Source organism: Pleurodeles waltl, chromosome 5 (assembly GCF_031143425.1).
Source record: "Pleurodeles waltl isolate 20211129_DDA chromosome 5, aPleWal1.hap1.20221129, whole genome shotgun sequence".
NCBI classification, from domain to species: domain Eukaryota; kingdom Metazoa; phylum Chordata; class Amphibia; order Caudata; family Salamandridae; genus Pleurodeles; species Pleurodeles waltl.
The window spans coordinates 1,187,699,818-1,187,715,531 of NC_090444.1; the positions used below are offsets into that span (position 1 = coordinate 1,187,699,818).

At 43.3% G+C, this 15,714-nt stretch overlaps 1 protein-coding gene across 5 annotated transcripts in view; it reads left to right on the forward strand.

Moving 5' to 3' along the window:
- CRYBG1 (crystallin beta-gamma domain containing 1) overlaps positions 1 to 15,714 on the forward strand; it is a 785,716-nt gene that overhangs the window by 622,039 nt on the left and 147,963 nt on the right. For all 5 annotated transcript variants that reach the window (XM_069235429.1, XM_069235430.1, XM_069235431.1 and 2 more), the window contains 3 exons: positions 5,077 to 5,203; positions 10,283 to 10,318; positions 11,382 to 11,533. In XM_069235429.1, coding sequence (XP_069091530.1) covers positions 5,077 to 5,203; positions 10,283 to 10,318; positions 11,382 to 11,533 — 315 coding nt within the window. The remainder of the gene's footprint in view (positions 1 to 5,076; positions 5,204 to 10,282; positions 10,319 to 11,381; positions 11,534 to 15,714) is intronic.

The window sequence follows — 15,714 nt, forward strand, 5'->3', positions numbered from 1 at the left end:
TTGCGGCTGCCAATGTGTTAAAGGCTGCTACTAAGTCTTAATGAGAACGGGCATATTAAATGCTGAAACTATAAAACTATGAAGATCTAGAATTGTAATTTTGTACCAATAATATTTCTTGGAAATAGATTGACAAGGGGCTTGTGGTTTAAAGTTGCTCCTCTGTGGCTGCTGCTACATTTGGATCAACTTTATAACTTTGATTGGATTTGCGAGCAATGCTTAGACTGTATCCGGAATTCCTCGATAGAGAGTATATTCATATAGAATTTCAACCAAGTGGGAAATTCTCTGTATGTAAATCTGCTGTGAATGTGCTTTCACAGCAAAAATGTTTTCCCTTGTAGAGAAGCACTTCCTCTAAACCTCTTTCGTTGTTCCCTCCCAATTACAACTTAGAAATACAGTTGCTCTTGTTTTTCCCAGCACATTATATGCTTTTCTTTGTTGAAAACTACCTGTAAGGATAACGTCAGTACCCACAAACTTACCACTTAGTAAATACTCACCTATAATTGTTGGTTGTTCCACATTGGAATGTCAACATTTCTGTCCACAGATACGTAGGTGATCATCAACTTTTTACAGGTTGCCTCACAACAGAATCCCTTCCCCAATGCTATGCCTGCGAGTTCAGCAATTCCGACTTGCTGAATGTATGTTGAAAGTGAGAAACTTACATGTTATACTTTCAATGTAAAAAAGCAAAAAATTTGAAACACTGTGAACTTTACTACACATACTTGTGGCTATAATAGTGTTGTATCTAACCTCTAATGCAGTGGTTCCCAACCTGTGGTCTTGGGACCCTGGGGGTCCGTGAAGCCTCCTCAGAGGGTCTACAACTGCTTAGAAATCCAAATAATATTAACAGATTAGGTCCTCAGCTTTCAGTAATCATTCAGTGGGAGTCCTTGTGTTCCAGTAATGAAAAAGTGGGGGTTCACAGAAGTAAAAAGGTTGGAAACCACCGCTCTGATCTTTACTGCAATTTCATTGCATTTCCCTAAATCCTGAATGCAACCCCTATTGGAATCACAAATTGATGGTCTTCCTGCAAGCAAAGTGAAAGATAAAAGGAGAGAAGGGGTAAATAGCTAGGTTTGGCTGATCATATAGTTTTCTGACTTGCTCTTTCAGTTATAAGCCAGGCCTAATGGCTTAGCCAGATTTGCCAGGTATACTTGTAGGAAAGTCACTCTATTTGGCATGGTTACCCCCACTTTTTGCCTGCTATCAGTGTGCTTAGACTGTCTTCACTGTGATCCTGCTAACCAGGACCCCAGTGATTGTGCTCTTGCCCTCTAAATGTGGTTGCCTAGGACTTCTGTACACTCAACAATTAGCATACTGGTGCCCCCTTATAAGTCCCTAATATATGGTACTTGGGTACCCAGGGCATTGGAGGACCAGGGGTTCCCCATGGATTGCAGCATGTATTGTGCCACTCATGGGAGCCCATGCAAAATGTGTCTGCAGGCCTGCCATTGCAGCCTGTGTGGAAAGGTGCATGCATCCTTTACCACAATCTCACTGTAAGTCACCTCTATGGTAGGCCCTCCTAGCCCAGAGGGCAGGGTGCAGGTCCCTGTGTGTGTGGGTGCCCCTGCATAAGCAGAGGTGCCCCTATGAACTTCAGCACCATCGCACTAGACTTCGTAGGTGTGGGGAAGCCATTTTACCTGTGTACTGGACACAGGTCACTACCTATGTCCAGCTACATAATGGTAACTCCAAACCTGGGCATATTTGGTATCAAACATGTCGGAATTATACCCCAATACTAATGCCAGTATTGGTTGTATGATTCCATGCACTCTGGGGGCTCCTTAGAGGACCTCCCAGTATTGCTCCTACCAGCCTTTTAGGGTTTTCCAGGCAGCCCACTCTTCTGCCACCCCTCACAGGTTTCTGCCCTTCCTGCTTCTTGAGCAGCTTAAGCAGGGGAAGGCAGAACAAAGGATTTCCTGTGGGAGAGGGAGGTAACAACCTCTCCCTTGGAAATAGGTGTTACTAGGCTTTGGATGGGCAGCCTCCCTAAGCCACTGGTTTGCTTTGAAGGGTGCATTTGGTGCCCTCTGTTGTGGTATGTAAACATGGACTGTCCCTTCAACTGTGATGTGCTTTAAAGATTCTTGGGTACATCACAGTGAGCGGGTGCAACCTAGCAACTTGGAAGGTGAGGAGAACAGAAAAAAGTAAGTGGTGGCAGCAGGAAATGATCCATTGTGGTGGCTCTATATGCTTTTGTACTTAATGCAAATAAAAAAGTTTGACTTCTCCATGGCATGTGCACTTCCTTAACACCCTCCTTCCATAAACCTGGTTTGCACCAGTCAAGGGACCGCTGGTCTCTGCTCTGGGGCGAAACTGGACAAAGGAAAGGGGAGTGACCAGTCTCCTGTCCATCACCACCCCAGGGGTGGTGCCCAGAGCTCCTCCAGGTGGCCACTCAATTCTGCCACCTTGAAATGAAGATGTGCACAGGCCCCTGGAAGCATCTGAGTGGCCAGGCCAGGCAGTGGTCACCGTTCTAGGTGACCAAACCCCCTTTTAGGGCTATTTAGGGACTCCCTTGAGGGTGGGTCCCCAGATTCGATGTGCAAGACTCCACCACGAATCCTTTGCATCGTTTATTCCACTTCTGGCCACTAGAACCGCAACTGGACTCTTCGTGAACCGACAAGACTGCAACTCCTGTGATGGCCTCGCTTTGCAACATTGCTTTTTCGACTCCTTCCAGAAGCTGCAACATTTCCCCAGCTGTGCATCCTCTGAGGTTAGCAAGACTTCAGCCTGCACCAAGAAGCAAGAAGGAATCTCCCTCGAAGTGAAGGAGTCACTCCCCTGCATCTGCAGGCACCTATAGCAATGACATCCGACTGCATGGATCTGCTCTCCTCTGGAACCATATGGATCCTGCATCACAGGTGGTGGTCTGGAGTGCTCCCCTTGGTCCTCTCTGCCCAATTTGGGTGATGGTAAGCCCTTGCCTCTCCTTGCAGGACAGAACTCCTGTGCACTGCGACTCTTGCAACTACCAAGGCTTGTTGTCTCCTGCTCAAAGGGATCTTCAAGCTCAGAGTAGCCCTGGCCCCCAGCACTTCATCCTGCCAACCACTTCATCCTGCCAAGCACAGTCTCCTCTCTGCTGCTTCAGCAACGTGGGACTCCTCTTCAGGTGTGCTGACTGGGCCTTACTGCTACTTACTGTGCCTGCAGCAAGTGGGTTGCCCGTGGGGGCCGCAACTGCTTCTGTTGGCTCTCCCGACTGCTGAGGGTCACCTCGGACTCCTCTCCAAGGGTCGAGTCCCCTGGGCCTTGCTGGTCCTCTTCAGCCTTGCAACTCTTTTTTTGCTCTTCTTGCGTTTGCCAAGGCTTGTTTGGTGGTTCTTCTGCACCACTGACACCATTTGCACCGCTCCAAGGACTCCTCTTCAGCTCCTGGGCTCCACAGCTGGTCTCCTCCTTCCCTTGCCAACCTGGTTCTGCATCCACAGAATGGTGGGAACTGGCTCCTGCTCCCACTGGACACTCCAGCGTTAACTGGACTCTGTCCCCTTCTTTTGCAGGTCCTCTTCTTCCAGAACCCACCTTTGGTTTCTTCTTGTCAGGTCCTGTTCTTGCTCAGTCATTTTTCTAAATCCTCCTGTTAGTCCTTGGGAAGACCAGGTACTTACCTCTGCTCTCTTGGTCGCTGGGGGTCACTCAGGCACTCCCCTCTTAGGGTTCCTAATTCCTCCAGCTCCCCTGTAACTGCTCCATGTCCTTGGGCGGGGACTTCACTTCGCATTCCACTTTCTTAGTATATGGTTTGGCCCTCTCCCAAGGTCTTCACTATTTTCACTAATTTGTGCCAATGCTTGTTGTTGTTAATATGCTAGTTTGCCCTCTCCCAAGGCCTTCACTATTTTCACTAATTCGTGCCAATGCTTGTTAATATGCGAATTTTTTATTACTATTTTGTATGTATATATATATATATATAATGTGTACTCACCTCCAGTTTGGGGACTGCCTATAAGTAATCTAGTGTTGTGTTATTATAATAAAGTACCTTTATTTTTGTAATACTGTGTGGTTCTTTAACGTGTGATAAGTTGCTGCGTGACTAATGTGGTATTGCATAAGCCTTGCATGTCTCCCAGATAAGCCTTGGCTGCTCATCCACAGCTACCTCTAGAGAGCCCTGCCTTCCTAGACACTGCCTACATTTCACTAATAGGAGTTGCCTGGACCTGGTATAAGGTGCCAATACCATAGGTGTCCACCACACACCAGGCCAGCTTCCTACAGTACTGAATTACCATTTCAGCAGCAGGAGTAGAGTGTGTTGAAAAGTATGATAAGCCTGATGAATGAATGTGGCTGCAGGGGACATTGTGGATGCTGGGGACACTAAATGGTGTTTCCTCTATTGGAAAACAGTAGAAGAAAGGACCATTGGCGTCCATAGCAATTCTTTTGTTCTGCTGTAAAGTGAACCAACATGTCGTGCAAGGAAAAAAATGATTGCTTTTTGGTACAAGTACTTGTATGAGACAAAGTTTTAAGTGTGACAAAAAAGTGTGACGTTTGAGTGTACTTTTCAGGTGTAATCAGTCTATCAGTCCTCAAAATAGAACCACTTCCTAGCTAGCAGAATGAGACATCTAATCAGCCATGTGATGAAAAAGATATACTCATCTGGGCTGATCCATGATATGATTAATGCTGTCTCAAATCAAGGCTGAAGGAAGCTGAACCAAACAAGCCAAAGGTTCAAGAGGGCTTACCCAAATTGTGTATCTTATAAACAACTAGTGTTGCACAAACAACATTGTCGAACCAGATCTAGAAGTAGGAAAAGGATCTCAATACCAAAAATGAGGTGGGGAAGTGGTAGTGATAAAAGGGTGGGGTTCAAAGAGGTCTCACTGTAATGTGTAAAGCATACAACTAACTCTGATCCTAGGCAAAACCCAAAACATATATTGAAACAATTATTCTGTTATTTACAGGAGTGTAAATGCATGCAATCTAGGTGTGTATTTTCAATTTGTGTTAAACATGTACCTCTCTTTTTGTACATTTTAGATGGCTCATCTATGAAGATGCTGGGTTCCAGGGAGTTCCATTTATTTTGGAACCTGGAGAATATCCCAATTTGGCATTCTGGGATACTCATGAAGCTTACATTGGTTCCATGAGGCCTCTGAAAATGGTATAAAGTATAGTTTTGAAATATTATGTCTAATTTGTTTAAGAAGTTATTGTGCTGGAATTTGCAGACCCTGCCCAAGACTACAGAAAAACAGCAAGTGTGGCATATTATTTTGCATAGCTTTATAGGAGACGACGTGGGTGTTTCCAAGTTAGGTGTCATTGAGAATACAGTGGCCACCCACAAATTTCTACCTTTTATAGGTATTCAAACTCAGTCCCGTAGCTCTCTTATTACCACTCAGTTTCACTGTGATTAACTAGAGCCTACAGTCCTTGCTCAGAGGGACATACTGTACTTGAGAGAACTACAGTAAGTGTTACATTTAGAAAATAATAAAACACAGTTACTAAAGTAGATATGTTTGTTTTAGTTACCACTCTAATATTAATCTAATACATGATATGTCAGGAGAACATCCTTTAGAGGCAATAGGTGTAAACATCCATACTCTTACGCAGGCTTTGTATGTCCAGTCACAACCTCAATTGGCCACTTACTTACCTCTGGTTACCACCCCTCCTGGGGTATAGGCCATCAACCAGGACTCTCCAGCTGTCTCTATCCTGGGCTTTACTTTCAATCTGATTCCAGGTGTAATGAATCTCCACGCAGTCAGCCTCGAGGCTCCGGTGCCAGGCGTTTCTTGCCCTTCCTCATTTCCTTTTCCCTTGAGTGTTCCAGGTCAGGGCTTGCCCGATGCTATGAATTAGGCTTGCGGAGGCCGGGGTGTGACCGCTCCAGCGTCTTTTCATGTTTCTTCAAGAGCAGGGAGTTGGGAAGTCTACTCCCATAGGTCATTGTTGTTGATGGTGTTTGGCCTGGGGATTTGGAGGATTTTTCCTAGGCAGATGTTTATGAAGGTTTGAACTTTGTTGGTGGTGGTCACTTTTGTCCTCCAAGTTTCTGCTCCATACAGAAGGGCCAATTTTATGTTGGTGTTAAAAAGCCTGATTTTGCTTAGCAGTGTTAGGTCCTCGGAGCTCAAGATCTGAATGGAGGCAGCCCTTGCTTTGCCAATTCTTGCCATGACATCAGCGTCTGTGCGACCCTGCTTGTCTATGATACTCCCCAGGTGGGTGAAGGCCTCAACCTCCTTCAGTGCATCACCTGCAAGAGTGACTGCAGTTGTGTTGGCCTTTTTAGCTGTTAGGATCTTATTTTTTTTCCCTGTGGATGTTGAGGCCAAGTTGTGCTGATGATGCTTCCACATTGCTGATCTTTGCTTGCATCTGCAGGTGGGCATGGAAGACTAGGGCCAGGTTTTCCTTAAAGTCCAGGTCATCGAGCTGCATCCAAGGGGTCAACTGGATACCATCTCTTCTCCTTGCTGTGGATGTCTTCATGATCCAAACTATGGCCAGGTGGAAGAGAAAAGTTGAGAGCGAACAACCCTGGCAGACTCTGGTTCTCACTTGGAAGGCTTCCCTGAGTTGTCCTCAATGGACTACTTTGCAGTCCAATCCCTCATAAGAGTTCCTGGTGATTTTTAAATGTTTATCTGGCACACCGTAGTGGCGTAGGAGTTTCCAAAGGGTCTTTCGATCCACTCTGTTGAATGCCTTCTCATAGTCGATGAAGTTGACATAGAGGAAGGAGTTCCTTTCCAGCGACTGCTCAGTGATAATGTGCAGTGTGCATTCTGGTCTGTGCAGGATTTAACTTTGTCGAAGCTAGCTTGGTCAGTCCTGCAACTGAGTTTGGACTTGTTCCTTTATTCTATTCAGGATGATTCTGTTGAACACCTTGCCTCGGTTAATAGAAGAGTTATCACTTTCTAAATTGCACAATTTCTCGGGTCACCTTTCTTGATGTTCTTTATGAGCTATCCCTCCTTCCAGTCTCATGCCACCTTTTCCTCTTCCTAGATCCTTCCAAACATGAGGTAGATCATGTCTACTCATGTTTCAGTGTCTGCCTTCAGTGCCTCTGCAGCAATGTTGCTGGGTCCTGTTCCTTTTCCATTCCTCAGATGTTTGATGTTGTGCTGTATTTCTTCCTTGCTTGGTCTGCTGCTGTTGCTTGGCACGCCCTTATTAGCTGGCTCTATGTCTAGTGGAGACTGCTGCTCAGGCTGCCTCAATAGCTCTTCAAAGAGTTCCACCCATCTTCGTTGTTGGCCTTCGTTTCCCATCATTGTCTTCCCCAGCATTGTCTTTAACAGGTCTTTCTTGCATAATGTATGTGCTGGAAAGTTTCCTTGTTATGTCATAGAACTTTTCAGGTCTCCATGGCTTGCTGCTTTCTGAGGCACAACCATCGATGAATCTTTGCTTGTCTCTTAAGCTTCTCTTTACTTCCTTGTTGGTTTTGGTATATTCGCCTTGACCTTTCACGTTTTCTGCTCTTGTTCAACTGGCGTTGACTGTAGCTTTCTTTACCATTCTCGCTTGTATTTTGCAGAGAGTCTCGGTGGAGATCCATTCTTTATGTTGGTGTTTTTGGGACCCAGTTCCTACTGGCAGGTTAATGTAGCTGTTTCTATGATCTTTTCCCACTGACTTTCTCCTGGGTCCCTGTCGTCCTCTAGTTCTTGTAGGACTTGAAACTTGTTATTGAGGGTGACTGAATATTCATCCAATTTCTGTGCAGCTTTGAAGCGGGTTGTGTTCCATCACTGTTGTTGGTTCCTTCCATGCTTTTTCAGCTTTAGCACCAGTGCTAGTACCTGAGTATGCGGGTTGTTCTCTTCCTCTTGTCCAGAATAAAACAGCATTCCTCCTGGAGTCAGTCTTTTATGTCCAGACTAGGTCCATATGGTCTCACTGATGTCAAGCTGTGCAAGGTTGTATTTTTTCATCTGCATTGCCACTTGGGCTGTCTTGCTCCTCACTTTACATGTCCCAATGGTGATGGTCTTGGTCGAAAGCAGGTGGTTCGGCTTTGTGGTTTTCAGGGATCTCTGGCTTTCACCACAAAGTGTTGTAGCTCTCTTTAAAGGAGATTCCTCTCTCCCCACAGCTGGGATGTCTTTTGATTGACGTTTCAGTAGCTAGGATTTATTTACATGATGGGGTAGATAGCCCCACGCATAACCCCCCTCCTCTCACAGCTGGGCTTTGGGCAGGTCATGGCGGAGTTCTCAAATGCTCAGCTGCAGTGTGTGTGTGTATATGTATATATATATATATATATATATATATATATATATATATATATATATATATATATGTGTGTGTAACAACCATCATATATCCAGACCTATTTCAAAATCACAGTTACAACTATAGTAGCCACAGGCATAGCTTCCATTGATCAGCCGCTGCCTCAATTGCGCGTGTCATGTGACAAGTACAGATTCATGATGTACAGGCCTAGCTTAAAATGCTCAACCTCACAATAGGCAGAAGTTGCCTTAAGTTGTCAGTGTGATATCTCACTGTCTAGGTACAGCCACCAACCCTAGAGTGCATCCTTACAATGTGCTATTTTTTTGTGGTATTGGGACCCAGAAAGGTGGATCTAGCCAGTGGTGAGAACTATTGTGACTAAAACCCCTCACCTGCTCACTGTGTGAGAATGCAGCTTTCGTCTGCATGGCATTTTAGGCTTTGACACTGTAGATCACTCCATCTTACTTTCTCGATTCCAAACCAGGTAGGTAGGTCAGTGGTCTCCCCTTGTGTATCGACAGCATGGCCGGTCGGATCCCTTTGGGATAGTCCTAGGACCACTCCTTTTCTCCTTATACAATACCGTACTGAGTGACATTATTTCAACCATTGGTTTTATCCTATCATCTTTACTCCCACAAAACAAAACTCCTCCTTCCCACCCTCTTCAATCACCGATTTCTTACAGTCTCATGATAATATGACATTGGATGGGTCCTCATGCCTCCCATGGTGAATGCCTCCAAAGCTAAGATCCTTTTATTTGTCTTCTCCTCAGCACCCACTCCTCCGCTTAGTTTTATCTACTTTCCTTCACACAGTGACTTTTTTTTGCCTTGTCCAGAAACCTTTGAATTCACTTTAAACCTTGTATGTTTATGGAGCCATTTATTACTGCCACAGCAGCCTACTATTGGGCCCTAAATATTAGACAAATAGGCCCATGTTTCCACTGCTTCACCAAGACAACTTTTCTGTGTGTCTCCCTTAGTATTCCTTTTCCCCCACTAGACATGATTGACTGCTTTGCCGCCAGAACCTAATTAAACATACCAGGCACATGGCCACCATTTATTTTCCCTTTGAAGCTTGGTAGCTTTCAGCTAAAAACAGGACTGTCTACAAACTGACAGTCATATATAAATTGGTCTGTGGTTCCTATCCATCTACCTACCCCCCTAGCTTCATATTAGTTATGCTCTGTCAAGAACTTGATCATCACAACCAAACCACCCCGTCACTGGACCGCACTGCACCTAGAGATCTGAGTATACCCCACACTCAATGAGCACAAATCTATCAAAGATTCAATTTCCTGAGACTCAGACAAAAAAATAACGGAGGACATTGTGCCAAACAGTTGTTTTTTTATTATATATAATTGTATTATAGTTGTATTGAGTGTCTGGATTTGTTGCTGTCTCCTAATTATACAACACATTCTTTGTTCAAAACCTCTTTCACAATTCGAGGTTATAACTCATTTCTGATCCAAATGTCTTGTCCCTTGTTCCTAAATAATACATTTAGGGTACCATGATTGAACTCATGATGTATACTTTGCAGGGAAGCACTATGTTAGCAAGTAGATGCTCTCTGGCCTAGATGGGGCAGATTGATTTGGGCTACCAGAGCTGTTCTATAAATGCTTGTATTACAAAAAACCTCAGAAAAAACCTTTCCTTTGTCCTTTTTTGATATTTTATTATGACGTCGAAAAAATTAATGCGCATTGGAAATGTTGATTTGTCTTGCACACTGTATTATTATGCAATATATGTTACATCAGAACTTAAAATTAGTTGGGTGAGCTTCCATAATAACTGACAGCCCCAGATAAGGAGAGAAAAATAAGCATTACTAAAACAACTCATGGTTAATATTATTTTTGAAACCAGTAAAGCTCCTAGAGTACTCAGATACTAAGTTTATGTAAAGATAGTAACAATGTTTTTATTTTTTATAGGGTGGCCGTAAAGTAGAGGTACCAAATGAGCCAAAGGTAAAATATTTTAAAGTATTATGTGCACAGTATTGTGTCTAGATTATATAATCATCATAGTGTATTGGCATTTAGGTTCAGTTAACAAAATTTGCATTTGTTTTCATACTTTGTGTTCCTTTTCGCTGCAAAAAATACAGAACTTCCAAAGTAAATCATCAAGATGTTCACATAAAATTGCATGTGGGGAAAACATTTCTTGACGCACCTAAATAGAATTTACATATAGGCAGATATCTTCAGTATATATACTTCACAATGTAATATTATGCTTGAACTGAGCATTTAAAACAAGCCTATTAATTCAACTTTGGTTGAGATAAAACATCAATAACAATTGTAGAGGGGCACAATCATTTAACATGAGAAATATTTTTGAATCCCATAAATTTCGGTATTATCCTAGAGGATTTTAAAAGAAGAACTAAAATGTGTAGTAACATTACAAAATGCAGAGGATGGGACAAGATGCTTCCCATTTAACAGAACAGTCATGCACTCACAGAATTTACTTGCACTAAACAACCTTACAAAAATATCACTCTAATACTGGAAACACCAGAGGCAGTAATTATGCTATTTTGTCCACAAACGTTGTGTGAATTATGCATTTTCTTGAATAACGCCAGCAAGTTACCCTATTCCTTCTTAGTGTTTTCAATACATTTTCATATGGATTTCTGTCTTCACTGGTTCCTTCTGTTTTGAGTCTGATGCTGAATTTCTATTAACTACGTAAAACATGCTGGGTGAAAAATAAAATAATGGAATGCTCTTTAAAATAGATATAAGAATGCTATGATTTAGAGTTGGTAGGTAATATACCATCCTCTGATTTCTGAAGAAAATTCTAAATCCAGAGTAGATCCAATCACTGTGGTGGAGGAAACTACTGTGGTGCATTCTCGTCTGGATTTAGTACTGGCACCAAACTCTGTATTAGGGCCTGTTTACCTGTAGTCTGAAACTCGCATAACAATGTTGTATATTAGTATGCAGATGTTTAAGCAATGCGTTCATTATCCTTTGGGTTAACTCACATTGTTTCTTAATTCCCGACTAGATATTTGTTTATGAAAAGCCTTTCTTTGAAGGAAAGGAATTGGAGCTGGATGGTGAAATGTTCAACGTGTCTGAAGACCAAACTAAGTCTGTAGCTGAAGAGCAGCCATCTTCCTTTGCAACAGTGGCATCAATAAGAGTTTTGGGAGGAATGTAAGTAAAGATGGTTCAATTGAAGTCTTTATAACAATTATGGGAATATTTAGCTAAATCTCATCATAATGATTTTCTTAAAGTATCTCACCATTTGAACTTTGCCTCAAGTACATGCTGCACATTTTGGAACATGCCAATGTTGTTTACATGTGTTTTTGCATCATGCCTGCCCAGTAGCCTTAGCATAGATCATAATTTCTTATTAATTCCTCTGCACTATGGTGGCCCATGTGAGGGTTCTAGAGCATATGTTAGATGATTTAGATTGTAACTGCAGGGTAGCCTCAGATACCTCGATATCCATTTTCAGTATAGTTTAAGCCATATCATATACACCACTCTAAAATTGGTAGGTATTGGCATGCATGCACACCTGCATCTTTTCTTACACCTTCTTTTAAGCATATGCACAGATACACGCTTGCTCCAACATGGTTTGAGCAGCCTCTGCCACATACACATAATACAGACACTTCACACGTAGGCCACATTGCATGGACTCACTTTCCTTCAATTCTTACAGTAGCAGGCTAATTCGTAAACATACTATCTCTCATTCCTTTTCACTTCATATTGACTTTTAGGTGCAGGGATAAAACACAATAAGAGACCGAATCTGCCCCACAAGCAAAACAAAATAATACTCACATAGGCCACATGACAATGTTCAATCCATGGTACTCACACAGTGTAGCGTGCTGCCTATCCATAAATGTACTTTTATTCATTGTTCAGATGTATCAAGTTCTGTGTAAATGTATCCCTAATACAATGCACTATTTCAGCAGATTTCTGTTCCTAGCATAAGTGTTCTCAGAACAGAGCCCTGCTTAGTATTGTAGAATTACACTAATGACCTAAAAATCCACCTTTGCCTATAGACAATCCATGAACATTAAAAAAAAAAACTTTATTTATGAAATTTCATAATAACAAATAAACAAGCCGCATGATTAACATTTGGAGTACACATATCTATCTCATCGGGCCTCACGTTACATTAGTGTATCATTGTTTAGGTGACAAGTATGTAAAAAGCAATATCATGACACCGCGATACAGTGTAAGGAGTGATATTTTCAATGAGGACAGCCACACGTTTATTAAGCAAAGTCAGTGTCTTCATCTTTCAGGAGCATGCCAGAAGGCGTCACAAAGCTCTCACACATGGACACCCATACATCCAAATCACCCTGAAGTTTCTCATCTTCCTTAGTATGTTTCATTTGCTGCACCTCTGCCAACGACAACTCTATCACATCCTCTCACCCAGAGGTCCACAGGGTGGGTGGGAGTCATCCCTATCTAAGTGATGGCCACCCTCCTCCTGGCTAACACCAAGGCTAGCTGCAGTTTTAGCCCCTTTGGCCTAGCAATGTTCCCCAGCAGACAAAACTGTGGCATAAGTTTACCCCGCAGAGCTGTGGTAAGCACAAGCCTTTCTACCACTGTGGCCCAATACACCCTCACATGCAGGCAGCCCTAGGCCAAATATATAAAGTCCCCATCTAAATTGCCACAACGAGGATAAGCATTGGTGTAGTCTGGAGATATTCGGCTAAAAGCCAAGGGCGTCAAATAGGTACTGTGGGACAGTCCATGAAAATTGTCAGAAACCCAGAGCTTCTAAGGCACATCTAAATGTGGACAGTAGACGGTTTCCCATACCTAAATGGGAGCAAAGCTGAGTCATGGTGTCAGGAATTTTTGAAGCATATAGTTCAAACCCAGGATTTTGGGTTTATCTCAAAATCTGCAGGAAATGTGAAAAATAATTTATTGGACTTAGACCTCCCCTCCCATAGGATTGCAGGCAGTATTTATTAGGTACCCCAAGTAACATGTGTTGATGTTCAGAATCACAATAGCCCTGATGCATTCACAACTGGATTATAGCAGTAGATTTTATATCTGGTCTGGCCCTGGAAGACCATTATTGATAATCATTGCAAAAAGAGTCACATTAAAAATGTTGTTGACTATGTACAAGACCTGCAGAGGTGCAGGCACATGTTAATTCTTGAAAAGCCTGTTTCTGATGGATACTTCCACATGCAGATTCCTAACCTAGGCATCACACTGGATCCGGAAACTTCAAAGCTTGGAGGTCGCCAGTAGAGGGACCTGGAGTAGGTTGGCACTGGAAATGACATCATATTGCACCACTGAGTCCATATATAGCCCGGCATGGCGTGCTGACGTCAGTTCTGTTTTCTGCCTGCCCTCAACGCAGATTCACAGCCTCTTTGCTGAGGAAAATCTTTCCTTCTAACTTTGTCATAAATATCATAGTACCTTTTCAGAATATTCCCCTGAATAAGTCAAGGGTTTAAACCTTACAGGGACTGTGAAGGGCAGATGTCCGTTACAGATCTCTATACAGTTTGTTTGTGGTGCCTTAGATCTGACCACAATACCAAGTCAGGGCCCTTCTTGATTTAGTATGAATCCAAGGGCAGTTCAAGAACGTGAAGCCAGACCCTTAATGGCATGAGATAGGGATGATCACCAGCAGAGAAAATGATCTGACCGCTCTCATCTCTGTCAACGTCATCTGGGAAGAGGTGCCGCCAACACAAGCAGAAGGCCAAGAAGTGTCCTAGAGGTAGGTCTCCTCGATGATCAACCTCTTCAACAGGACCTTTGTCCTCGGAGCTGGAACGTGTTGCAATTCCTTCAGAGGATCCTCCATGCTTCCCCTGCGGAACTGGCTCCAAACTGACTTCCAGTCCCGACACCAGCGGCTCCTTCGATGCTGACCCTGGCACTTACGGATTTCCCGGTACCAGGTGCGGCCCCCTCAGCTTTCCTGAGTGCGATGTGTGCCATCTTTGCGAAGACATCACTGCCCTCTGGTACCCTTTTGGGACCAACGGAGCCACAACACGTTCCAATTTTCATGCCCTTCGGGCCGTATCTGTGCAGCCAGCATCAGCCCCATATTGTTTGGACCCAACACTTTGTTTTAGGGTGCTGAAACCGGGGTTGATTCCACCAGCTACTCTACCTGTACCAGCCCTGGATCCACTGACATCGCAGCCCAATGTCAAACCATGACTCCGCTCACATGGGGAGGCCCATAGGATTTTGGAAGAAGATGCGTACAGAGACTGCCTCCAAGAACTTTTTGACTCAGACCCATAGAGTCTTTGCTTTTCAGAAATCTGTAGATTTTAAAGGACTGCCCTCTGCAAGTGGGCTGGACACCTCCCCGGAACTTGCTATGGAGTACTCCTCAGGAACTCCTAGCCCGGAGGTGGTCTCACTCCACAGTGTAATGTTGAAGGCTGCTGAGGTGTTGGACCTGAAACTAACTACCACAAAGGTGAAATGTGATGTCCTCATGGAGATTCTACACCCTTCTGTGTCTCTGGATGAACCACCTCTCCGTTTCTCACGATCTAGGAGCTGGTCCTTTTTGAATGAATAATAAGGATTGGGAGCAGGTCCTTTTAAATGAGTAATATGGATTTGGATGCAATGTACTGATGCTGTTGTTTCATTGAAAATGTGAGGAATTGCCAACCTGACAACTCTGGGAACCCTTTTTTGAGAGAGCGTAAGTCACTCAGTCTTTCTTCAACTCTGGATTGTTTTGTAATCAGTACTGATAAAGACCCGTCTAGATGTAAAGAAAGCACAGGCTTCCTAAAGAGGGTCGAAATCTTGACAGTTCCACGATCCGCCTGTGCTAAAACTCTGTTTTTTTGGTAAACTCAGAGCAGATGAATTTAGTCCACCAATGACAGATTATAGATCTTAGTATGTTAGGCAGGCCCATCAAAAAATGTTAAATGTTCTTGTATTAAAGTACAGTCATCTTGTTTCTTGATGCCCTGCAACAGCACATTTTCAACTTTGGAGCACCTCAATGTTTGATTCTATGGATAAATGGCATTCAACCACAAAGTATATATTACTCAGTGACCAAGTTGTCTGAAAGTACATGTTTCTTTTTCTTCTTTTTTGTAATATAATTCATTCCTACTAGCAACTGTGCAGCCATTTAATTTGAAACCCACTAGCACGTGCTAGTGCTGTCTGGCAGAAACACTTGTGTTTATGTTACATAGCTCATAAACTAGGCAGTGCTTCACTCCAGCATCACCCTTAAATTGTAATGGAGCTTTCATAAATATAGCTGCCATCTGTCAACTGGGTATTCCTTTGTGTTTTGG